Raw genomic sequence first — 25,427 nt, forward strand, 5'->3', positions numbered from 1 at the left:
ACGGAAGTGGGAGGCGCAGTCAAGTCCAGTTTTGCTACAAGGATCATTCTTGGCTTCAGAATGAAACAAGCACCTCCCAACACACGCATGCATGCACGCGCACACACACGCACACATGTACACACACATGAAAGCTCTGCAGGCAGCTCCTCTACGAAAGTCAGACCCGCCGTCCGGTTAGCTGGGCTGGGTACACTGTGGCAACACAAACTACCCTGGAAACTGACTCAAAATTTCAGAAACAAAATTAAGAACGAAAATTTTGTATTTTCTTCCCATAAATGAAAAAGTTACAAAAACCCCACATTCTGACTCTAGCCGGTGGAAGATGGCATTCTCCCTGGAAGCATCTTTCTCAGCCGCCCACTGCCTGGTGCTCTGCTGCCCAACACCTGTCCCCGAGTCCCCTCACTGGAGCGTCCCAGCCAACCTCAGGCGAGGCTGGAAACACTGCAGTGCCCAGCGGGCGGGGAGGTGCTGGTGCCACATCTGGCCCTTTCCACGGGGCCAAATGGGAAGGCAACGGCAACCAAAGGCAGTGGCTGTCCTGCCCTGGAGCCTCGAGGGAGGTTGCTGGTGAAGGGGGAGAAGGCTGGGTCTGAGAAGCAGGCTCCTAGGGGGACCTGGGGACGCCTGTCACAGGGCCTGGGGTGGAGCGTGGGAAGCAGCCAGTCTGGGCCTGTTAACCGCTGGGCTCCCATGGGCGCTCCTAGGGAAGCTCGTTTCTGAGAACACCGCGGCGTGCTCCCCAGACCCCTTTCACTAATGCCCTCTGGAAGCACAGCACCCCAGAAACCAAGCTCTCCGGAATAAAGCCCTTGGCTGAGCTGAGGCTAATCACCGCACAGACGGCAGTGAGGGGGGTGTGAGCAGGGGCCTAGCACTCAGCCCCGGGGGCAACATGACTGGCCCTGCTCCTGACCGACGGGGGAGGGGGCCCCCGAGCCCCCAGGGTGTGAAGCTGGGGCCACGGCTCACACGGCGGGGGGAGGAGGAGCGGAGGCGGGGGTGGGGGCACGGTGCAGAAGCAGCTCCGGGAACTGAGGCTGCAATCCACCCACGAGCACCCACAGAAGGGCCAGCGGGTGCCTAGACGAGGCGGGTGACGGGGCAGCTGTCAGGCTCGTCCAGGTACAAGGTGCTGAAGACATCGTTGAAGAAGGCCGGGTAGCACCTGCAGGCCCGCTCACAGTCTGGGTTGAAGTTCACCTCTAGGAGCTGCGGCTGCATCACTCGCTTCCCTGATGGCGCAAAAGCACGGGCATCTCACTCCTGGGAGGTGGGCTGGGGGGCCCGCGAGGGCTTCTCTGGGGGCCTGGCCTGAAGCCTGCTTGTCCAGGGGAAAGACCGGAGCCACCTCCAGCCCCAGGAGTGGCACGAGCCACCACATCCCGGGGACTCTGGAACGAGGGTGCCCGGCCAGGGCCGCTGCTCCCCCTGCCTTTCACGTAGGGTTCCTTCCCTTGTGAGCTCTCTCCCGACACCACTGCCGCCCACTTGCCTTTCCTGCTCGTGCTCTGCCCTGCAGGCCGTGGCTCCTAAAGGTGGGCCTTCTCTGACCCAGATCTCAGGCTAACTCGAGGCAAGTGCTGACCATGGCGAAGGAGCGGCGACGCCCTCCCCCTGTCCCTGTGTGGGCTGAATGACCACCTTTGGGTAAGTGGGGAGGGCACTTTGGATTACGGGGCAGGGGAGCCCCCTCACCATCTGGACGGCTGTCCCACTTCAGCATGAGGTCGATGGCATACATGGCCCGGGATGAGGGGTAGTCGCAGAAGCCCAGCGGGGGCGGCCTGGCACACGCCACCTGGAACAGCTCCGTGAAGGCCTGGAAGATGGCAGCCTGGGGGCCGGGGGAGGCAGGGTCAGGGGCTTGCACGGCTGACACTGGGCCCAGCCCTTCAGAGCAGCCTCTCCGTATGGGGTCCACAGCCCCTTCCTGAGCCCTGGTCCCCAAACAGCCAAGTCACCTCCCCCGACATCCTTTTTGACACCAGACCTGGCCAGAGCCACCTGTGCCCTGCTCCCTCACTCCTGGCATCCACCTCCTGCAGACCTGCCTGGGTCCCCCGCCTTGGAGCCCACGGTCCTTCTGCACCAAGCCAGGCAGCGCAGCTCCCGAAACGCTCACTCCAGCAAGTGGCGGCCAACTTGTGTCTCTAAGCACGTCCCCGTGTCCCCTCAGGTGTGCAATTCCTGGCACACACAGAGCCCTTTGCCGTTTGGCTGTCCCAAGGGTGTCCTGAATGCCCCGCCAGGCCCCCTCCAAGGAACCCTCACAACACCCCACCCGGGCCAGAGGGGAGGAGGGGTCTCAGCCCACACCGTCTCCCTCACCAGCCCTGGTGGGAGGAGCAGACCATCCAGAGGAGGCAAAGGCCCCCACCCGCCTGACGCTGGCCCACGAGGCAAGCCCCGGCCCCTCCAGCTCTGCCAGGACTCACCTGGACGCTCTTCCAGGGAAATTCTGGGTACTGCTTCTCAAACTCCGGGACGAACTCATCGTAGTGCATCTGCAACAGACACAGGGCCCGTCGAGCTCTGCCCGGGGCCTCCTCTGGGCAGGGGCGGGGGAGGCCTGGCCTGCCCTGCTTTCACGTGGAGCCCTGATACTCGCCGGGGCCCCAGGTTGGCGCCAGCAGCCTCTCCAGCTCCACCCCCGCAGGACACAAATGGGAGGCAGGACACGGGGTCTGAGCTCTGGACACATTCACTTCTCGGAGTCTCAGTGTCTCCATCTGTAAAACGGGACAACGCTCCCCGCCCAGCAAACCCACTTTGCACGGTTGCTGTGAGGCTCCAGTGAGGCACGGAACGTTGGGAGGCCCAGGCCAACGTGTCACCACGTCCCTCTCACGGTGGTCACTGGACGCAGAGCTCGGACCCAAGTCTGCAAGGCCCAGGCCTGAGCTCACTGCCCGGTCCTGGCTCAAAGTGCCTGAGGACAGCAAGGGCTTCTCAGGCCAAGACGTCACCCAAAACACACCTGAGCAAGCTGGCCGTCAGCTCAGGTTTCTCCCAGAGAGGACCAGGACGGGCTCCCTATAGAAGCCCAACGTTCTCACCCTGCTGGACACGCGTCCCCACACGCGGGGGCTTCAGAGGAAACGTGACCCTCGGGATGACACCTGCTGTGTAGAGGAAAGGCACTCAGGTCCTCAGAGACGACCTCTGCAACATCCCGGGACCCCGGCGAGGGCTCGGGCTCGGGCTCCTAGGGACCAGCTGTCAACACAGCCCAGGACAAGAGGAAGGAGCAGCAGCGGCCCTGCCGGCCGTGCACGTGGCCTGGCCACTCGGACGGTGCAGCGCCCCCTAGAGGACTTCTCAGACATGGCACAGCGAGAGCTCAGGGCGGCACACTTACTAACAAATCACCACGTGCGTGCCTCGGAAACACAATCCCCACATTCAGCAGTGGCTGCTTCGAGGGAGGTGGGGACCAGAAGGCCACCTGCAGGCCTTGTATGGAGTAGAGTGGGAGAGTGCCTGGGCCCTACTTCCCGTCTGCCCAGAACAGCCATAACCAACCTGCTGGTCCAAGAGGACTTCGTGGACAACACGTCGGGGGCGCCTATTTCTCCTTCCCTTCTGCCTCCACCCAGAGCCGGCCTCTGTCTCTGCCCAGGCTGTGCCTCCCCTACCTGTCCCAGGTGCACCACTGGCCAGCTGGGGGATCACGCCCTCACCTCGAAAAGGAGCTGTGCTGACGCCCTCTGCTTGCGGTGCCCAGAGAGCACGGGCAAGACAGAGGGCCCAGGGTCCAGGCAGGGTCGCAGGCCAGCAGAGCTGCCCGCCCTGGGGGCCGCGGGACACGAACCTGTGCGCCTCCCCACCCCTACCCGTCCTCACGCTCAGCGGGTGCCGAACAGAAGGCAGCCTGCGCTTCCCGGCTGAGACCCTGCCCTGCTCAGACTTGCCGGGGGACCGGGAAGCCCCAGGGGCCCCCTCAACCCAAGCACGTGCCCCTCAGAGCTGCGGGGGCAGCTGTGGGAGGGGACGCAGGTACCAGAAGGCAGCTCCCCTGACCGCTACGCAAGCTGCCCGGAAGACAAGCTGATGGGTGTCGGGTCCCGTCTGTGCCAGCCTCCACGGGAACCCCTCCCCAGGCCCCGCCAGGCCCCTCCCTACCTGCTTCAGCACCAATTCCGGGTCGTAGTTCATGACGGTGAAATGCTTCTCGTAGTCGTCCAGGTCGTTGAGTGCGAAGGGCCTGCAGGACGAGCGGACAGACGCTCGAGTGGGTCCCGGGCACGGCAGATGCTCAGAGCCCCCTGGCCGGGCGCCGGTTCCCCCGAGAGTGGGGCGGTCCCACACTGCCCCCGCGCCCCCGGCCAGGGGCTAACCACGAAGACCCCCACTAGGCCGGTAAACATCGTCGTGGTTTGAGGGGGCAGGTGCCTGTTCCACAAGGTGGTGGTGACACAGGCGGGGCGAGAATTACTGCCGTTTCACAGAAACGGGCTCAGCGGGGTCCCTGCTGGGTGCTTGGTGGTAAAGGAGCCCCCGCGCAGGCATTCTCATCCCGAGTAAAAGAGGGGCCCTGTCGCCCAGCCCCCAGCCCCAGCCCAGTCTCCCCATTTACCGGTTGGAGAACCGCAGCCAGAACACGTCATAGACGAACAACGTCAGGGGCTTCACGGACCGCAGGAGCACGATGTAGCGGATGTCGAACTTGACCCTCCCCACATCTTCTCGAAGGAACAAGACGGGACTTTCAATGTATTTGGACACAACCTGAGAACACAGATGCAGGCTCACAGGTGGCTTGTCGCACCTGGGCCAGGACAGAGCACCCCGACCTCCCCAGCTGGGGCTCCCACTCGTGGGACGTCCAAGTGCTGTCACCACATCTGGAGGAAGACTGACTCCTGAGCCCACCTCCCGTCTCGGTGCCATGAAGGGACCTGCTCCCTGCACTCCGGGTCCTCCTGTCTTTTCAAACCTGTGTCTTAGCTGCAATGAGTTCTTTATCTTCATCTTTAATTGAAGAGAAAGATGCCACAAGTTTTTAGCTTTGAAAACTGAATACAGATTCTCAGCCATAAATCCACCGACTCCCCATCCCACCGCTGGAAACCTTCACAAGGGTCATCGCAGCGGCACTTTGTCTTGAGCCTCTGTCCAGGTGCAGAACCCTGTGTCCTTCAATTCCCCCACTGATGGGCCCCGTGCCACTACAGCACCTTCGTCCAGTGCCCTGCGGGGCTCCCTGGCCTGGCCACCTCCCTCCTGCCAGGTGGTCCTGTGAGGCGCGGTGCGCATGGGGATGCAGGTCAGACACACCCAGGGGGGCTCCCTCCTCTCACCCGACTGTCACACAGCCCCACCCCCCCCGCCAGGCAAGGGCAGGGGAAGGAGTGGGGGTGGTGGCTTCGGAGACTCCTGTGAGCTGAAGAACGCTGACACCGGGACCTACCCACAAAGGTCCTGGCAGAGCCCGGCGCGGCCCCCCGCACCCCCGCCCGGCGCCCCAGGGCCCCACCTTGGGGGAGCTCTCGCGGTGCCGGATAATGCTGTGGAGGCTCTTGGTGATGTGGGTGTCCAGGCTGCGGGCCAGGTTCCAGGGCTTGCAGATCCAGTGGTTGTCCTCGCCCCTGGGAGCAGAGGGGATGACCAGGCTGTGCCCTGGGCCCACCCTCCCGGGCACTGTGTCCCCAGTACTGTGGCAGCATAGGAGGGGCTGAGAGAGGGGTCCCAGAGGAGACTTTAGGGGCTGGGCCTCGGGAGTGAGGAGCCTGACGGGGCCAAGGGAGCCGCCCTCCAGGAGGAAGGGCCGCCGGGCAGCAGCACAGTGAAAGCCCGCAGCTCCCGGAACCGTGGCCGCCGCGCGGCAGGCGCTCAGCCAGGGGGCGGGCCAGGCGGGGTGGCGGGGACCGCGGGAGCCTGACGGGCGTAGGGTCTCGGCCGCTGCGGCTCCGGGGGGTCCTCACCGCCTCTCCCGCTGCTGGAAGTAGCTGACGAACTGGGGCAGCTCGGTGCGCAGGTTGAAGGTGCGGGGCAGCCAGGCCGGGCCCTCGGGGCCGGCCGCCCGGCGCGCGACGGAGGCCAGGCAGTCCTTCACCGTCAGCAGGTTCTCGCAGGGGAACTGGTTCAGCAGTACACTGGGCCTCTCCCGGCTCAGCCTTCTGCGGGGCCAGGCAGGCGCCACCGGTCAGGGGAGGCGGGGCTCCGGGGGAGACGGGGCTCGGGGGAGGCGGGGCTCGGGGGGAGGAGGCGGGGCTCGGGGGGAGGCGGCGGGGACCGGGCTGGGAAGCACCTCACCTGTAGTCCTTGAAGTGCGAGAAGTTGTAGAGGATGTCGGCATCCGCCTCGCTCTGAGTGAAGGTGAAGCGCGGGTGGGTGAGGTGGCTGAGCACCTGCCGGATGTCCGTGTAGACCCTGCGGGGGGTGGGGTGGGCTGAGGTCGGCCTCCGACCCACAGCCTCTGCTTGTCCGCCCAGTGACGGGGCCTCTCGGACCCTGGCGACCCCGGGTTCCCCATCTGTAAGATGGGACCACAGGGCCACCTCACAACTCCTCCTGAGGACGAACCAGGAGAACCCGAGCGTTTTATCAGGCACGGGCTCCCTCCTCCCACGTGGAAACGGGACGGGTCTACCGCTGGGACCTCTGCCCTCAGAGAAGGGAGCCGGAGCCCTGGGGGCCTGCATTCCACACGGCCCGGCCCTGGGCGGAGGAGAGGACAGGGCCTGGGAGCCTGTCTGCCGGGGGTGGTGGGCGCGGCCACACTTGGGAGTGCGAAGGCAGGAGGGAGGCCTGGCCCTGGACAGTGATCCAGGGAGGAAGAGAGGCGCGGAGCTGGCTGCTCGGGCGGGGCAGGCACGGGGCGTGTAGTCCGCTGCTGCGGCGCGGAGCACAGCTGTGGGGAGGGGGCGAGGCTAAGGGGGCCTCAGTGCAGCCTCTGACCTGAGGAGGTGGAGGGGTGCTGGGTGGCGAACTCAGGTAAGGGGAGGAGGGCCGGGCCGAGGGCCAGTGGGAGGAAACCCCCAGAACCTGGGGGAAGGGGCCAGTGGAGCATGGTGTCTGTTCTGGCTGGAGCAGGTGTGGGCAGCCAGAGGGAGGGCCTCCCCCTGGAAACAGAGGCCAACCTGCCCCTGGCGGACCCGGGACCCGCCCCCGAGCCAGCTCGATGCCTGGTGGGCGTCCCCCAGGACCTCCACTTCCTCACCCGTAAAAGGGAGCATCTGCTTCCACCCTGGGCTTGCTGGCCTGCCTGGCCTTACGTTAAGCTGCCAGCCCACACCTGCAGACACCTGGGAGTGGCCCCCCGGCAATCTGGGTGGCTTTCCTGGGTGCCCAGCACCGTCACTGTCGGCACTGGCTCCCTGCTTCCAGAGGTCGTGCGCACCCCAGCTCACCCTCACTTCTCGGGCGCTCTCTCTGTGACCCTGAGACCCCACCCGTGGCGTTTCTGTCACTGCTGTGCTGCCAGGGGGCAGAGGACTTACTGAGGCCGCCCTGTACCGAGCACTGTTCCAGGAGTCGTGGGGACCGTGAGGAGTGCGTGAGGAAAGGGACCGAGGCAAAGGCTCATCACAGGCTGGGGGCAGGGTGGGCTACGCACTTGAAGACGTGGTCGCAGGGATACACCGCCGGGTTGATGGCCACTGGCAGCTTCTCCTTGTTTTCCTCCAAAATAGCCTAGAAGGAAAACACTGGAGGTAGAAACAGACCTTCAAAAAAAGGAGCACACGCCTCCCCATCCTGTATATCAGGGTTTTGGGATCCCAGGGGGCACACCTGGACCTCAGGTAGAGCCCTTCGCAGGCACCGCAACGCCCAGAGCCCTCTGACCACCCCCAGCCCAGGATTCCGGGGCTCAAGGCCCCTCAGGTGCCGAACAGCCTGTTTTGTGTCAAAAGAACAATGTAAACATTGCTCTGAATCTTCTCATTGTTCTAAATGCTTCCTCCAAGTCACAAGCAGCCCAGAAGGTGCCCAGCCTGTCCTGGGAGGGGGCTACCTGGTCCTCGGGAGCCCCCAAAAGCTGCTCTGAGCTTAAGCCGTGTGATGGTTTAAACCATGTCCACAGGGACTTCCCAGGTGGTCCAGCGGTGAAGACTCTGCGCTCCCAATGCAGGGGGCCTGGGTTCGATCCCTGGTCAGGAAACTAGATCCCACATGCTGCAACCAAGAGCCCGCATGCTGCAACTGAAAAGATCCCAGGGGCTTCCCTGGTGGCACAGTGGTTGAGAGTCTGCCTGCTAATGCAGGGGACATGGGTTCGAGCCCTGGTCTGGGAAGATCCCACATGCCGTGGAGCAACTAGGCCCGTGAGCCACAACTACTGAGCCTGCGCGTCTGGAGCCTGTGCTCTGCAACAAGAGAGGCCACGATAGTGAGAGGCCCGCGCACCGCGATGAAGAGTGGCCCCCGCTTGCCACAACTAGAGGAAGCCCTCACACAGAAACGAAGACCCAACACAGCCAAAAAAATAAATAAATAATAATTAAAAAAAAAAAAAAAAAAAAAAAAAGAAAAGATCCCACACGTGGCAACGAAGATCCCACGCGCTGCAACTAACACTCGGCGCAGCCAAATAAATAAATAAATAAAATAAAATAAAACATGTCCATAAACTCTTCTATATTCCTTTTGAAAGGCAAAGTTCATTCATCTTCCCTTGAGCATAGGCTGGGCTGAATGAGTTGTTTATAACAAATAGAAAGAAGTGGAACAACAGTCTGCTATTTCACGAAAGGCCCTGCAGTCTCCTCCCCGCCTTCTTCTCAGATCACTTCCTCCGAGAGAAGTCAGTCACCATGTCCCAAGGACACTCAAGCAGCCCCGCGGAGAACCCCATGGCTGGGGAGGAACTGAGGCCTCCTGCCCACAGCCGGCGCCACCTTGCCAGGCATGTGAGTGTGCCATGTGGGAGCCGGTCCTCAGCCCCATCAAGCCTCAGACGACAGCCTGAGAGCGCTCACGAGAGACCCTGGGCCAGAAGCACCCAGCCGGGCCACTCCCCATCTCTCTACAGAAAGCGAGAGATAATGAATGTCTGCTGTCTTGAGCTGCTATGTTTCAGAATAAATTGTTACCTGGTGCTAGCTAACTAATACAGGCAACCCCAGGGCCCAGGGCACAGGCCTGATCCAGATGGGTCAAATGGAGAAAACCAACCAGGATGTTTTAGAAAACCAGCGTCTGGACTCTTTTCTCCTCTTCCTGGCCAGTGGAGGGCATCTCGCTCAACCCCCCACAAATGCTAATTTCAATTCATGTTCCTTTAACAACCTCAAGATCAGGAAGTCTTTGTTCCTAAGCCCTTCTTAAACCTCCCCCCTTCGCATTCACTGACTTGTTCAAGTGTTTAAGCACCTACTAGGTGCAGGCACTCTACGAGGCTCTGAAACACACCTCTGAATTGAGAAGGGTGATCCCTGAGTTTTCGACAGGATCAGTTCAATTACCGCTGGCTAAGGCTAAATTCAGAGGGAAAAGTGCCAACAGGACCACTGTGTCAGCCCAGCCCTCCCAGCCAGCAGCCTCACAGAACCGCTAACGCCACACACACTTCCCACTCTAACGCGAGTTAACTAGTTCACTCCTTTGCACAATCCTCTGGGGCATTCAGCGAGCATGTGATGTGCTGGTGGGGGCAGGGCAACTGCAATATGTGGGGCAAGGTTGGAGCCTCTGCCCACAAGTTACCAGGACCCCTTGGTTTTGGACTCCCGCTCTTCCGCCAGCCGTGTGGCCTTCGGCAAGTTACTTAGCCTCTCTGTGCCTCAGTTTCCTCATCCTCAGTAAAATGAAGATAAAAATAGGTCCGGATGTCCTATTGTAAGGATTACAGCAGAGCATGCCCGTGAAGTGCTAAGCAGAGGCCTGTGCATCCCTTGGTTTCCAACTGGGACCGGCTGACGGGAAGCAGTGGCAGGAGATGAGAGGGCAGGGGAGGAGGAGAGAGGGCCAGGGTGTTACTTCCTGCTCAGCCCTGCCTGGTTCTGTTCCCATAGGCTCCACTTGCTGCCCTACCCCAGGCTGCACCAACCCTGGCTCCCCAACCTGGCCTGCCTCACCGACTGGGCCCTGCACTAACTCACCACCAGCCAGGCACTTGTCAGTGGTCCCTGGTGGGACCCAGACCGCGGACTGAAGCACTGCTGTCATCCCCAGCAAGGACACCCATGACGACCACTTGCTGGGGGCCTACTGTGAGCCAGAAGACATCCCATGCTGTGTCTGAACACAGTGTCCTCACATCCCTGGTGAGGGAGGTGTCAGGAAATGGAGAAACGGTACGGAGCTGGGATTCATAGCCGAGCCACAGAGCGCCCACTGCCCCCGCCCCCCGGCCCCTGAAAACAGGGAAGAGCAGCACCGACCTCCAGCCCACCAGCTCTACCCAACCCTCTGGAAGGACGGTTCCCAGCAGCGGGACCCCGGGGTCTGGGCTCCAGGCTGGTGCCCAGCTGTGTGGCCCCGGGCAGCTCACGTCTGCTCCCTGAGCTCTGAGCCGCCCCTTGTCTCTCAGACACCCCCAAACTCTCCTCTCCCTCCCAGGGCAGCCAGCTGGTGCTCAGCAGCACGTGGCGGCTGGGTGAAGAAAGTTCCAGGAGCCACCAGCAAACAGGCCCAGGGGTCGGGGCTGGAGGCCACACCTGGTAGTGCTCGTCGGGTGGCTCGGGCGTGGAGGAGCTGAGGTCCTGCAGGTCGGCGGGGGCCCAGGGCAGCAGCACACACCTCCGGATCAGAGGGTCGGCCTCTCCGTAGGCAAAGTCCCGGGTCACCTCCTCTGCACCAGGACACGCGGGCAGTCAGGGGGTGGCAGAAAGGCGGCCGGCCCCTCCTTGGGGTGGGCGGGGTTTGACTTACCGCCCGTGTCCAGGTCCCTCAGGGGCCAAAGCAGCGTGTAGGCCACCCGCTGGGGCACGTAGAAGAAGGGCGCGGTGGCGAAGCTGGGCACGTCCGCGTGCTGGATGCGCGAGCCGAACTCGTCCATGATGTACCACACCGGCACCTTCTCCTCGGCCGTCTGCGGGCAGAGCACACGCCACCCTCGCCCACTGCTCCGCCTCCCCGCCCCTCCCGTCCGCGCGCCCTTCCACGCATCCACGACCCAAACACCTACCACCGGCCCGTCTGTGCCCAACTCTCAGAGCCTGGAGCACCTACCACACACGGCTTCAATCCCTTGAACCCGTGGCCTCTGGGCTGGCGGCCCTGCCCTGGCAGACAAGGACAACAGGCCAGCGGGCTGCCATGTGATCACGTGTGTGGCAAAGGTGTACAGAAAGAAGGCACTTAGCCTAGTAGCTACATGGATGTGTTTGGTTCTGTGTGCAGGAGGAGGAGGGGGGAGACTTCTGAGTTCAGGGAAGGCTTCCTGGAGGAGGCAACAGCTAAGCTGAGATCAGGAGAAGCAACTTTTGCCTTTTCCCGGACTGAAAGTGGTGAGGGGCTGGAACGTAAGGGTGGGTCTGGGGAGGCCGGGGAGGGGGTTGGTGATGTAAGCCCAGGGACATGCTGAAGGGACTCGGCTCTACTCCGGAAAGCAGCAGGGTATCACTAAGGGCTTTTAGGAGGGTGAGGGAACCAGAAGAGGCCAGGAGAGTGGCAGCCAGGTCACCGGGGTCCGGGAGAGGGTTGTGTACTGTGAGCCCAAAGGCCGCATGGATGCCTGGGTCCCCGGCACTGGCTGGCCCGAGGCAAAGAGTAACAGGCCCGTGACAGAGCCGCGGGGAACCAGGGTAGTTTCCACTGACCACAGAAGATGAGTTTCCTCACTTGCAGGGTAAAAGGACACCTCCCGCTAGCCCTGACGGCACGGGGCAGCGAAGGCCTGTCTGCCTCCCCTGGGGCCCGGCTGCCCACTCACCCCGTGGGCCAGCTGGTAGGTCTGGTTGAACTTCCACATCTCCTCCAGCACCAGGTCCACGGCCTCGGCGCTGGGCAGCTCGCCGTGGAACTCGATGCCCATCAGGTTGGCCATGCGGTGCAGCAGCCCGGGCACCTGTTGCAGCTGCTGGCGGGCGTGTGCCATGCGGCACGTCCAGGCGTGGTCGATAAGGAAGATGCTGCGGGCACAGGCTACAGGTGAGCGCGAGGCTACCACGCAGGCAGGGCAAGAAGGGAGGGCGGAAAGAGGGCCAGCAGGCGGGATCTGCCTGAGGAAGAGGCCGGGCTGAGGCCTGGACCCCGCACCGTGCCTGGGTGGGGATCCCGGCTCTGCCGACCACCCGCCGTGCGGGCCTGGGCAAGTTCCTCTCCCTTTTCCAGTTTCTAAAACAGGGCAACACGGTCCCTACCCCCCATCACCGGGCTGACGCGAGCATCAAATGAGACAAAACAGCATGCTGACCGTACACTGAATCCTCATGTACTCAGTTATGACTACAGTGATCACCGCGACAGTTAACTGTCCTCAACTGGAGTTTGAACTGCTGGAGGGCAGGCCCACGCCCCCCAACCTTGCTACCTGCAGGCAGACACGCAAAGGAGCCCCACTCAGAGCTCACTCGTGCTTGCCCGGGACTTCTGGGCACTTCTCGTGAAGCGCCAGGGATTTCTGCGGGAGAGGCTTCAAGGCCCCACGTGTACGGACACCTGCAGTCTACACAGCCCGGGCGCCGCAGGTGCCCGGTGGGCCAGCTGCAAGGCTCTCACACCAGCGTGGTGGAGGGTGGGGTGTCCCCACTGCAGGCCCAAGGACATGACTGCCCCCAGCCCACAGGTCAGGCTGCCCGGACACCATCCAAGCCCTGCTGGACTCGGAGGCTCCGAACACCCCGGGTTCTGCCTGCTGGGGAAGCAGCCCTGGCCTGGCCCCCTGCTAACACGGAAGGAACAGCCACCGCTCTGGTTCTTAGGCTGGGGGGGCAAGCTCAGCAGTAGTTATTTTACTGCACTTATATTGTCTTTTGTTCGCATATCCTGAAACAAGTGATTTATTCCTGTCCTCGTGCGTAGAGTTTGTGACCGTGTGAGACACGGCACAGAGCCATGCCTTCAAAGTGGAGCATCTGGGGGTGACCTGGGCAGACGCACACAATGGCTGCTGGACACGGTGGGTGCGGGGGAGGATGGCGGCTGGGGCCTGGCCATTGGGGCGGGGTGGGGCAGACTCACAAAGGTCTGGAGGGAAGAAAGGCCCCGGAGCAGGAAGGGCGGTGGAGCCGGGCTCCCAGTCCAGACACCATCCCCATCCCTCCCCAAACCTGCCTGGTGGTGTGCGTGGAGGGGGCAGAGGCCAGGAGCTGCTCGAGGTGGCCGCTGGGCCTGAGCCCCACGGCTGGCACAGGCGGCAGCAGAGCAGGCACCTGCGCAGGTCTGCTGTACCGAACGTAATGAGAACGGGGAGCCTGCGAGTTTCTGAGTCAGAGGGCACGGGGGTGGAGGAGCTTGGCTGCTGTCACTACCCGTGGGGGCCCTCCCACCCCACCAGGGGCTGGTGAAGGAGCCAGACTTCCTGGAGGAGCTACGGTCACAGGTGCCCGGAAACCCCCAGAGGCCGGCAAGTTTCTCCACCAGGGTTCCGGCAAAGTCGGGCAGAGGGACCTGTGGGCCTCTCCTGGCGGAGGACAGCCCCTCTTGGCCCCTGGGAGGCAGGAAGCCTGGGGTCCAGTCTCGGCTCTGGCCTTTCTACCCTGTGGCCTCGTGCAAGGCCCAGGCCCACTCCCAGCCTCGGCGCCTCACGCGAGGAATCAAGCAGGCCACACTGCTCACATGCCGGGGTGCAAAGCCCAGGGCTCCACCCAGAGACTGAGATCCAGCAGGAGCGGGGGCAGGCCCGGGGTCCCTGGAAAAGCCCGGGCTCATGAGCTAAGGCTGCCCTGGGGTCGACACCCACGATCTTAAGCCGCTGTGTGACCCTGGGCAAGTCCTTCCCCATTGTTTCCTCATTGGCAAAATGGGAACTTGTCACACCTCCATGGAGGGACCACTGTGACAGTTAAGAGGCATCTGGGGGGGATGCTGCTCTCAGGACAGCATGAAACACAACCAACGCAGGAGTGTCGCCAGTGTCGGGGCTGACAGGCCCTTGTCTCAGGGCTAAGGGACCAGCGCCTGGCACCCAGGAGCATGAGTGCTCGCGACGACAGCTTCTCCCTAGTGGCGACGACCTTGGTGACATCTTTCTAAAAGGCAGCCCGGCCCTGACGGCCTCGGTGCGGACGAAAGGCGTCGGCCTGCGGCTCCTACCTGTTGGGGTCAGCCGCCTGAAGCCCATTCTCATTGGTCACAATGACCTTGTAGCAGAGCTCGCCGCCTGGGTTGGGCTTCTTCCGCAATTCCCGGGCCGCTTCGTCCTCGCCCTCATCCTCCTCCACTTCTTCCACTTGCATTATCCCGAACATCTCCCCAGCGTCGAACACCTGGGGGCCGCAGGAGGGGGTGTTGGCAGGAGACCCCATTCCTGACCCGTTCCTTCCGCCACACCCCGGCCTCGAGGACAAACTGAACCCCTAGGAGAAGCAGGACCTCTTTATTGCCCCGCTACCCATTTTACAGGTGGGGAGACGGGTTCCTCGTCAGTGAGAATGACGCCCTAACCTCCCCCACTATCGCTGGCGCTATCGTCCAAGGCCCCTCAGCCCGTGGGACCCGAGCTTGGAGGTGGGGCTGCACGCATGTGTCCCATGATATCTAGTCTGGCCTCCTGCATTACAGGGAAAATGCAGCTCAAAAGGCAGAGCGGGTGGCTCCGGTCACGCGGGAAATGACTGGGAGAGTAAGGAACTTGGTGGCTAGGGATTGCACCCCCACTCTGCTCTCACCAGCACCACCAAGCCAACACCAGGGCAGCGGAGGTGACCGAGAAGGAAACGGGGGCCCAAGAGCCTCCTGACGCCACCACGCCAGCCCAGGTCTGCACAAACCATGGCCTGGGTCTAGCCTCCTGAGGTCCTGGGCCAGGATGGGACAGAAGGTAAGGGCCTTGGTCCTTGAGTTTCCCTGGCAAAGGGCAACTGCCAACCACGTGCAGCTGGTGAAGGTGACAAGCCAGTCGGTCCCCATATAGCCACACTCATGTACCTGGTGTCTGCCACAAGTCGGCAAGGGGCCTTAGGGCAGATTCGGCAGCCAGGCTATGTGACCTTGAACAAGACACTGAACTACTCTGTGCCTCAGTTTCCCCATCCATAAATGGGGATACGAGAACCTACCTGAGGGGCTTGTTGGGAGGATTAAATGATTAACGCACGTGAAGAGCTTCGAAGAAGCTAAGCTTGGCAAACCCCCTGTAAGCACTTGCTACCATCACGACACTTTTGAGACTAGTCTCTCACCTGGGAAGGGGGTATCATCCACCTTCCAGGAGAGCTGAGAGCGTATTACATCAGTCAAACAGTACACACAGAGTCCGTGGCACATAGCAGGGACTCAACAAAGGCCAGCTGCCCCGAAAACCTTTCTCATGACTCTATTAAAAATGGAAGATAAACTCATCCCAGTAGTTGGAAATCAGCCATCTATTCAGGCACAAGCAGCTTGGATGTGCTGGGCAGGACGGGCACTTGGGGGTATGAGGATGACTCACTCATGACCTCTCCCCGAGTGGCAGAGGGGCCACCTGAGACGACCAGGTAAGCGGTGCGGGGGCCTGGAGGGCCGGGTAAGACTTTACGGGGAAGCCGTCACCTGAGGTGAGAGGTGAAGGAAGAGGAAGATTTAAACGTGTGGCCATGCCGTGGTGGTGCAAGGACTCCAGGTAGAGAAGCTGGGGCGAGAAGGGCTGTGGAGCCGAACAGATCCATCCGCAGGGGAGCTCGGGCACTTTTTGGGACGGCACTTTTAACCCCCCCCAGAGCCCAGGGTGAAGCCACTACCTTCCCTCCGGTTTGGAGATGAGAAGAGAGCGGCTCAGAGGCTGGGACTCACGCCTCGGGCTTCCACCCAGAACCCCGTATCTCCAGCCCTCTACCCCCAAACCTGACAGGAGGGAGGGGACAGTACAGGGCCTGGCTTCTCCCAGCTGTGAAATGGGGGTGACCACCATCCCCTCACAGAGGGACTGGAGGAGGCCCTAACGAGGTAAGGAAGGGGAATGGTATTGCAGCTGGGAAGTTCCTGCAGCCAGAAAAGAGCTGAAATTTACTGTAAAACACTCCCCATCCTTTCCAAGGCACCGGGGTCCCCAGCCTTCGGGGGGCTGGAGGGGCCCCATTCCTTGGTCAGCAGGTGCCTGTGGACCTCCCCCACACCTGGGCCCACAGCAGCAGGTTTGTCAGAACAATGGCTGCAGGTTTGGGTCTGGCAGTGGTGACTCACAGCTCTGCCCATAACCCGTAACGGCAAGGGAGGGTCATGGAAAAGTACTGGCTGTCCCTCAGCAGAGCAGCAGTGGCCAGGCGGCCTGCAGATCTTGCGGCCAGGATGGAGGGGACATTACACTCTGGTGACTATGAGCTGGGCATGCCTCTCTACCCAATCCCCCACCAAGACCGTGGAAGTCGGAGCCATGTTTCCTGGTCCTCACCTTCCAGAGGGAGACTTGGACTCAGATGGGCAAGTGACTTGCCCAGGTGAGTTCACTGCCCGCAGAGGCTGGCAGGGCCGGAGCCAGGGTGTTTCCACCTCGTGCTCCTTTCACCCAGTACACGAGGACCTTTTTATCCTAACAAACCGCTGGGGTCCCCTCCTGCCCAGCACAGGCCTGGGACTAGGGTAAGTGCTCAGGAAATGCTGGCGAACTGAGGGCAAGTCATAAGGGGGAAGGGAATTCACTGTTACAAAACGTAGGTACCAATAACACTGCACCTTTTTTTATAGCAACTACTTGTGTTTTGGGCAGGAAGGTACCTGGTCCAACCCTGATTTCAGAGGCAGAGAGACCGGCTGAACGGGTGCGGTTTGTCCAGCAGCCTTTTTCTGGCTCCAGGGTCCCACCTCGCCGCCTGCACTGCTCAGTCTGTTCCGGCCCAGGAGGCAGCCCCTGCAGGAGCCTGGTTCCAGCTCAGAAGGCCGCAACAGAGGGCCCGTGAACGTGCTCTGGCTTCAGCACATGGGCAAACCACCAAAACCCAGGGCCCACCCCTCAGCCAGGACCCTGCGGAGGCCCTTTGGAGACACAGGCTAGAGCACAGGCCAGCAGAAGGGAGCCGACCCCACAAAAAGGGAGACCCTTGAAGCATCTGAGCTCTTTTCATTTTTGTTTAGATTCTGTCTCCAACTCCCACAGCCTGTCTTCATTGATCTGCAAAATGAAGGTGACCCGGGGCTCAAATCAGACGAAGAAACACGAAAGAACTCTATGACCTGAACAGTTAAAGCCACACAAACTCACTGGACGTCTGTTTTCCCTGAGGCAGGTAGCGGCTGAAAGCAAGCTTCTAGTTCAGAAGTCTGACAGACCTTGGGAGTGTCACTTCCTCTTCCTGAGCCTCAGTTTTCTGCACTGTATAAAGGGGGGGTGATGAATCTTACCACCCCCCAGGACTGCTCTGGGCTCGGATGTGTGGAGGACGCAGCCCAGGGCTTGGCACACAACGGGAGCCAAAGTTCATTTTAGTTCCAGTTTTTGCCGCAGCCCTGGCCCAGCCCCAGATGCTGGCAGGACCAGGGCCACAGGTACAGGCTCTGGCCGCCACTCCTAGGCCACAAACTGCCATGGAGGTAAAGTCTAAGTCGGTCGTCAAGGGATTCGTGGCTCTTCATCCTCAAACCACCGGCCGTTTTCCCTGCATCGTCCATCAACGCCGCCCCCCAACTCTCCGCTGCGCGTCTCACTGAAGCCCGCCCCGCCCCGGAACGCGCTCGCTCTCCCTCTCCCAGCCACCAACTCCCCCAGGCGCCCTCCCAACCTCCTCCGCACGCGTCCTCCAGGAGGCCCCGGGCCGCCCCACCCCAGCGGCTCTCAGCCAAGAGCCAGCCCGCAGACCACACCCTTCCTGGTAGAAGGGTCCAGAGCGACCCACCCCCGGCGCGCCCCGCGCCCGCGCTGACCCGGACTGGAGGATGCGCGCCTCGAGGACCTGCATCGCAGCTTCCCTGGCACCTCTCAAAGGGAGCACGGGGCGCTCCGGGCACGCCCTGCACCCCGGTTCTCCCCGCCCGGCGCCTCGCCCTCCTCGCGTCACCCCAGCCCGCACCTCGTGCTCCAGCTTGTGCAGGAGGCGGCCCCAGTACCGCTCGGGGACTCCCGACGCGCGCAGCGCCGGGCCGTGCAGCGCCGCGAACTTGGCCCGGGCCCGCGCGTCCTCCTCCGGGTCCGGGCCCAGCTCCGGGTCCGACTCCAAGCTCGGCGCCGACTGCGGCGTCAGGACCCGGCTGCCGCGCTCCAGCCTCGCGTCGGCCTGCATGTCGCCTCCACCAGCGCCACCGCCAAGCCCAGCGCCGCCGCAGCCCGCGGGCCCGGCCCTCCCGACTCCGCCCGCTCGCCAGCCCCGCCGCCAGCCCCGCCCTCCTCTGGGCTCCCCGCCCACCGCCGCCCGCAAGCCCGCCCACACGCCTGGCCTCCAGGCTCGCCGAAGGCAGCTGGGGCGCAAAGATGGGGCGCGGGACCCGGGGAACCCAAAGGCCGGGCCTTCCGAAGGGTGCGCGCGCGTCACTGCGCGTGCGTGAGCGCGCGGAGGTGGTGTGTTTGTGGCCTGGGGCGTCCGGCGTGTGCGCACGCGCGCCTGGTGGGGGCGGTGTTTTCTCTTTCAGCCCGCGGTTACCCCGGGGGATGCCGGGAGTGAGGCCTTCCAGCGTCCACGCGGTCGGAACCAGAAGGGACTCCAGGTAGTATCCAGAAGGGGAAACCGAGGCCCAGAGACACCGGTGTCCCGCACCGACATCTTCCCAAGCTCAGAGTGCAGCTACAGAATTTCAAAAATCATTCTTTGATCGTCCTAATTGTTCGAGTTCTGTTGCTTCCATAGGGATGGGTTTCGTTGTTTTCCCATTTGCAACTTATCAGTAATTGTAATTTGATGGAAAGCTCAAAGACTAAAGTTTTTTTTTTGTGCTTCAGTTGCTGAATATTTTGATTAAAACTTATTTATTTATTTTTGGCTGCATTGGGTCTTCGTTGCTGCACACGGGCTTTCTCTAGTTGTGGTGAGCTGGGGCTACTCTTCGTTGTGGTGCACAGGCTCTAGGCACTCGGGCTTCAGTAGTTGTGGCACGCGGGCTCAGTAGTTGTGGCTCGCGGGCTCTAGAGCGCAGGCTCAGTAGTTGTGGCGCACGGGCTTGGTTGCTCTGCGGCATGTGGGATCTTCCTGGAGCAGGGCTCAAACCCGAGTCCCCTGAATTGGCAGGCGGATTCTTAACCACTGCGCCACCAGGGAAGTCCTTGATTAAAACTTTTAAGCTGAATTTGAACAAAATGCACCAATGTAGAAGACTCGTTCAATGTGACTAGGACACTTAAGTTGTTATGCAAAAGCTCAAACTTCCAAACTCCAGTTGATGACGATGAAATAAAATTCATATTTTATGGCGAGATAAGAAAAACTTAAACATAAAACTTTTATCTGCCTGTTTGGTCCTCCTCCCTGCCCCCCCCGCCCCCGCTTTTTAATTTATTTTTAAATTTTTTTACTTTTTTTTTGCCCGTGCCGCATGGCATGTGGGGTCTTAGTTCCCTGACCAGGGATTGATCCCCCACCTGCTGCGTTGGAAGCACTGGACCGGTCAGGAAAGTCCCTCTCCCTGCCCTTTAGTGTATTTTGTGCATCCACATTAACCCAACCTCCTTGGGAGATAACCTTCTTTCTTAATCTCATCAAGGATCATTAGTCCTTAGGAGATAACCTTCCTTCTTAATCTTAGAAGAGGCCACCGTGACCCATGACCTACTACTTGTTTTGTACACGTAGATCTGGATTGTGTAAACTGTCGATAATATGTCATTTAACATATAGCCCTCTGTCTCAATAACTTATATCCCTGTGCTTTGACCTCTAACAGGCAGGACAGTCCTTAGAGCTCTCTGAAAGACTTCCAAGGTTATAATACTCAATTTGGCTCAAATAAAATTTTCCATTTCTTTCTTAGATCGACTGATTAATTTTTTTCATTGACATGGTGAAGAAACATGTTACAGGGAAAAACATGTTACTACCATGCTGAAGTGCTTGTTTTCTATCTAACATCAGCTTTGTCACAAAAATTTTGCAGTTCAATTACTCTGTGAAAAAATATTTGTAAATTTTTGACAACTATGATTTCTAATTCAATTGATATAATTTTACAGCTTGTTTGGATGTAATTATTAACCACATCCAATTCCAGGTGTATTTCTGCTTCATGGGGTTCTTTTTTTTTTTTAATGGCTGTGCAGCTTGGCACTCAGGATCTTAGTTCCCCGACCAGGGATTGAACCCAGGCCCTCAGCAGTGAAAGCACAGAGTCCTAACCACTGGACTGCCAGGGAATTCCTGAGGGGTTCTTAATTTAGTAAAAATGTTAGTCCCCCTATGCTGTGCCTGTTGAACTTTATGTGAGTATTATCACTGCAAGAAAAAAATGCCTTCGGTGTTCAACTTATATTAGCTGAGTAGCATTCACAATAATGTTAGTTTTGCACTTTGGATAGAATGAACTTCCAAAAGTTTAATTTTGATTCCATGAATCGGAAGCAAGAAATGACAGCATCTAATGACTCTGATAACAATATGGCATCCACACTGGAATAATTCCTCAGCCAGTGGAGCCAACACATTAACAGTGAAATGGACACAAGAAAACTTGGAATTAGAAAAACGAGTGAAGCTAGTGTATAAAAAGTCATTTGATCTAAATGAAGAGTCATGATTTACAGAATGCAAATGTCAACCCACTTCTGCAGCTTCACATGTTAATTCATTTTGGGGCACAGCCTTCTTAAAATAATTACTAACTTTCGAAGTCAATGTGATACTTATGAATGAGATTTGTGTCATCTGGTTTGGTTTGCAGTTAATATCTCTTTGGCCCCCGGGGTGAAAGGTAAATGTCCACAGACATTCTGTGGAAGTTTCAGTTTCATAACCGACTCTGAAAAATGGAAATATAAAACTTAGTTTTAAATTAAGTGTGGACTTTAAAAAATGTTTATTGCTCCTGAAAAGGTTTATTGCACAATAAGACAAAAAATACTAGTAAACAAAATATAAACAAAAAGCTGTGGATTTATACCGTACAAGAGGGGACAAAACCCTCTGAACAGCAAAAGTGTCCAGACTTCTCTATTCAATCTGCAGCAGGACCACTCAGCCTCTAACTCCTACATGTGACTCACGCACACAAACTCTGTAATTTCCCGGAGGCTTCATGCATCTTCTAGGCCACAGAACAGGCACAACTCAGGTGGTAGGTAGGTAGGCAGGGGCAGCAGGATGTCACTGTGAATATTTAGTACATAATATTACCTCATAACTAGGTAAGAATGACTGTGTACTTCACAGGCCTGATCACTAATAGCAACTATGTTATATTGTTTATCTTGCCTTATAGTCTATGCCTATGCAGATATATATCATACTTATAATAATTATTTTGTTATGAGCAAATATATGTTGCACTAGCTGAAAACCTGTCTGTTGTCTTAGCATCTGCATCTTCCGCCCCCTCTGTGTCAGTCTGTAGTTTACCCACTCCATGGGACAGTAAATCCAACTCAGACTGGCTTAAGGAAAAAGGGTATTTATTGGCTTCCACAGAGTTATGGACTGGATGTTTGTGTTCTTCCCAAATTCATATGTTGATGCCCTAACCCCCAATGTGACTGAATTTGTAAATAGGGCCTGTGAGGAGGTGATAAAAGTTAAATGAGGCCATAAGGGTGGGGTCCTAAACCAATAAGGCTGGTGTCCTTAAAAGGAGAGGAATAGATACCAGAGCATTCTCTCTCTTCACCTAGTGAGGACAGAGTGAGAAGGTGGCTATCTGCAAGCCAGGAAGAGAACGCTAACCTGCACCTTGATCTTGGACTTCCTAGTCTCCGGAAAATAAATTTCTGTTGTTTAATCTACCCAGTCTGTGGTATTTTGTTATGGCAGCCAGAACTATCACATAACACATAACAAAGGAGTTCAGTGGACTTCAGGTTCAGCTTGATCAAGGGGCACAAACATCATCAGGATCTACTTTTTCTGTCCTTGTCTCAGCTCTGCTCTTCTATGCATTGGCTTCCCTCTCTGATAGGCTACCCTCTTGTGTGATAAAGTAGCTGCGATAGCTCCAGCCTACATCCTGCCAGGGATCCAGTCCCACTGGGGAAGGGAGCCTGAGTCTAATAGATTTTCTCACACTGGTCAGGTTATGTGAATGTCTCTGACCCATCCCTTTGACAGGGCAGGAGGCCTGTTTTTCATTCTTCTCCCCAAATGCAAACCCAATCGGGTCAGATCCCTACTTGAAATCTTTTGTGATTACCCAGTGCCCAGGAATAGAAACTCAGCCCTTCATGTGACCTCGAAAGTCCTGCATGGTCCAGCTCTGCTGACCTCTTCAGCCTCCTTTCAGCACACTCTTCCCCTCATTTTTGAGCCCCACCTTGCTGGCCTTCTTCAGCTTTAGGAGTGCAATGCCTCACCATTGCCTCCAGGGTTTTCACGCGCTGTTCCTTCGGCCTGGGAGCCCTTGCCCTCTTCCCACCTTGTTAATTCCAACTCATTCTTCAGGTCTCAGCTGAAATGTTACCTCCACAGGGGGCCTCTGAATATGCAGTTTAAAAAGTTATTTATTTGTTTATTTATTTGGCTGTGCTGGGTCTTGTGGCATGCGGGATCTTTGTCGCCACTTGTGGGATTTTAGTTGCGGCATGAGGAATCTTTAGTTGTGGCATACAAGATCTAGTTTCCTGACCAGGGATTGAACCCAGGCCCCCTGCATTGGGAGTGCAGAGTCTTAACCGCTGGACCACCAGGGAAGTTCCTAAAAACAAAAAAAAAATTTTTTTTATTGGAGTATAGTTGATTTACAATGTCGTGTTAGTTTCAGGTGTACAGCAAAGTGAATCAGTTATACATATACATATATCCACTCTTTTTTAGATTCTTTCCCCATATAGGTCATTACAGAGTATTGAGTAGAGTTCCCTGTGCTGTACAATAGGTCCTTATTAGTTGTCTATTTTATATAGAGTAGTGTGTATATGTCAGTCCCAATCTCCCAATTTATCCCTCCCCCTGACTTTCCCCCCTGGTAACCATAAGTATATTTTCTACATCTGTGACTCTATTTCTGTTTTGTAAATAAGTTCATTTGTATCATTTTTTTAGATTCCACATATTAGCGATCCTGGGCATATATCTGGAGAAAACTATAATACAAAAAGATAACATGCACCCCGATGTTCACTGCAGCACTATTTACAATAGCCAAGACATGGAAGCAACCTAAAAGCCCATCAACAGATGAATGCATTAAGAAGATGTGGTACGGGCTTCCCTGGTGGCGCAGTGGTTGGGAATCTGCCTGCCAATGCAGGGGACACGGGTTCGAGCCCTGGTCTGGGAAGATCCCACATGCCGCGGAGCAACTGGGCCCGTGAGCCACAACTACTGAGCCTGCGCGTCTGGAGCCTGTGCTCCGCAACAAGAGAGGCCGCGATAGTGAGAGGCCCGCGCACTGCGATGAAGAGTGGCCCCCACTTGCCACAACTAGAGAAAGCCCTCGCGCAGAAACGAAGACCCAACACAGCCATAAATAAATAAAAAAAAAAAAAAAAAAAAAGAAGATGTGGTACATATATACAGTGGAATATTACTCAGCCATAAAAAAGAACAAAATAATGCCATTTGCATCAACATGGATGGACCTAGAGAGTCTCATACTGAAGTAAGTCAGACAGAGAAAGACAAATATCATATGAATACGCAATCTAATCGACATAAAGTCACGTCTCTGCTTCACTCACCACTCCCCCCACCCAGGGAAAAGAAGAGAGGAAAAGAGAGAGTTTGGGGGAGAAAGAATGACCAAGGCACAAGGTGACCTTTGGTCCCTGAAAGCTTCTCCTGCTAGGAGCTGTGCTGAGGGTGCTCGTAGAAAATGTGTTTTTCCTGCACCATGGAGCCCGTTCTCAACCAAAGAGGCAGTGATCTGCTTCCACGCTAGGGGGAAGAGTTGGCCGGTTGCGCTGACCGCTGACCAAGAGACTGTGGGCTTGTCTCGCAATGGCATCTTCCTAAGGAAATGTGTTAAAACCATGCCTCTCCCTTTGTTATCCTTTTAAATAGTTAATGCGTACAAAATTATAGCTGAAACCCTACGTAGGTTATTAACCAACAACACCGCTGTGCTTTCCTCCACTAATTTACCTTCTATCCCCTGGCAAGAGAAGTCATTGTACTGGATTAGAGGTTTATTATTTCCATGCTTTAAAAATTCTTTCATTACATATGATTGTATGTTTAATTAAACAGTACACTGCTTAGTTTTGTTGGTTTTTGAGATTAAAGATATGGAGTTATGATTTATGGGATATTCTTTTTTTTTTTTTTAAATGGTCCGTACTTTTGACCAGATTTAATGGCGTTATTTATTTATTTATTTTTGGCTGTGTTGTGTCTTCATTGCTGCCCGCGGGCTTTCTCTAGTTGTGTCGAGCGGGGGTCACTCTTCGTTGCGGTGTGCAGGCTTCTCATTGCGGTGGCTTCTCTTGTTGCGGAGCACGGGCTCTAGGCGCGCGGGCTTCAGTAGTTGTGGCACGCAGGCTCAGTAGTTGTGGCGCACGGGCTTAGTTGCTCTGCAGCATGTGGGATCTTCCCGGACCAGGGATCGAACCCGTGTCCCCTGCATTGGCAGGCAGATTCTTAACCACTGTGCCACCAGGGAAGTCCATGGGATATTTTTTTCCACTGCGTGTTATGGTGTTTTATTGTGTTCAGACCTGTTTTTCACTCACAACATTTTAAATTTGTATTTGTTTATTTATTTTTGGACGTGCTGTGCAGCTTGAGGGATCTTAGTCCCCTGACCAGGGATCAAACCTGTGTCCTCAGCAGTGAAAGTGTGGAGTCCTAACCACCGGACCGCCAGGGAATTCCCACTCACAACATTTTTGACACCAAATGTGTGTGCTTTTCCCCCCACACCAAACATTTCTCCAACTCTTTATAATTTATAGTTCAATTCAGTTCTGACACTATCTACCTGGAGTTGGACAGGTTAAGGGCTCAGTCCCACAAGACTCCCCCGCTACAGATGCAAGTCACGTGTCCCAGGTTGTCACCTGTGCTTCTGACCAACCTGCTATAAATACAGGGGGGTTCCCATGACCCCCTTCTTGGGTTCGATAATTTGCTAGGATGGTTCACAGAATTCAGGAAAGAGCTTTGCTTACTGTTACCGGTTTATTACAAAGGATACAACTCAGGAACAGGCAGATGGACAAGATGCATAGGGCCAGGTGTAGGGGAGGAGCTTCCGTGCCCTCCTGCGTGTACCACCCTCCCAGCACCTCCTCATGTTCACCGACTAGGAAGCTCTCTGAACCCCATTGTTTAGGGGTTTTTATGGAGGTTTCATTACGTAGGCATGACTGAATAAATCGTTGGCCATAAGTC

At 57.5% G+C, this 25,427-nt stretch overlaps 1 protein-coding gene across 1 annotated transcript; it reads right to left on the reverse strand.

Moving 5' to 3' along the window:
- Window positions 1-247: 247 nt before the first annotated feature.
- TTLL12 (tubulin tyrosine ligase like 12) lies at window positions 248-18,330 on the reverse strand. The gene is made up of 14 exons (XM_068560615.1): window positions 18,042-18,330; window positions 14,152-14,324; window positions 11,828-12,026; window positions 10,825-10,984; window positions 10,611-10,744; window positions 7,568-7,644; window positions 6,265-6,381; window positions 5,934-6,128; window positions 5,486-5,597; window positions 4,586-4,737; window positions 4,132-4,213; window positions 2,445-2,513; window positions 1,705-1,843; window positions 248-1,241 (listed from the first exon to the last, which is right to left on the reverse strand). The coding sequence occupies exons 1-14, from the start codon at window positions 18,249-18,251 to the stop codon at window positions 1,090-1,092; spliced, it is 1,971 nt and encodes a 656-aa protein (XP_068416716.1). The 5' UTR covers window positions 18,252-18,330; the 3' UTR covers window positions 248-1,089.
- Window positions 18,331-25,427: the final 7,097 nt, after the last annotated feature.

The sequence above is a fragment of the Eschrichtius robustus genome, chromosome 13, assembly GCF_028021215.1.
Source record: "Eschrichtius robustus isolate mEscRob2 chromosome 13, mEscRob2.pri, whole genome shotgun sequence".
NCBI lineage: Eukaryota > Metazoa > Chordata > Mammalia > Artiodactyla > Eschrichtiidae > Eschrichtius > Eschrichtius robustus.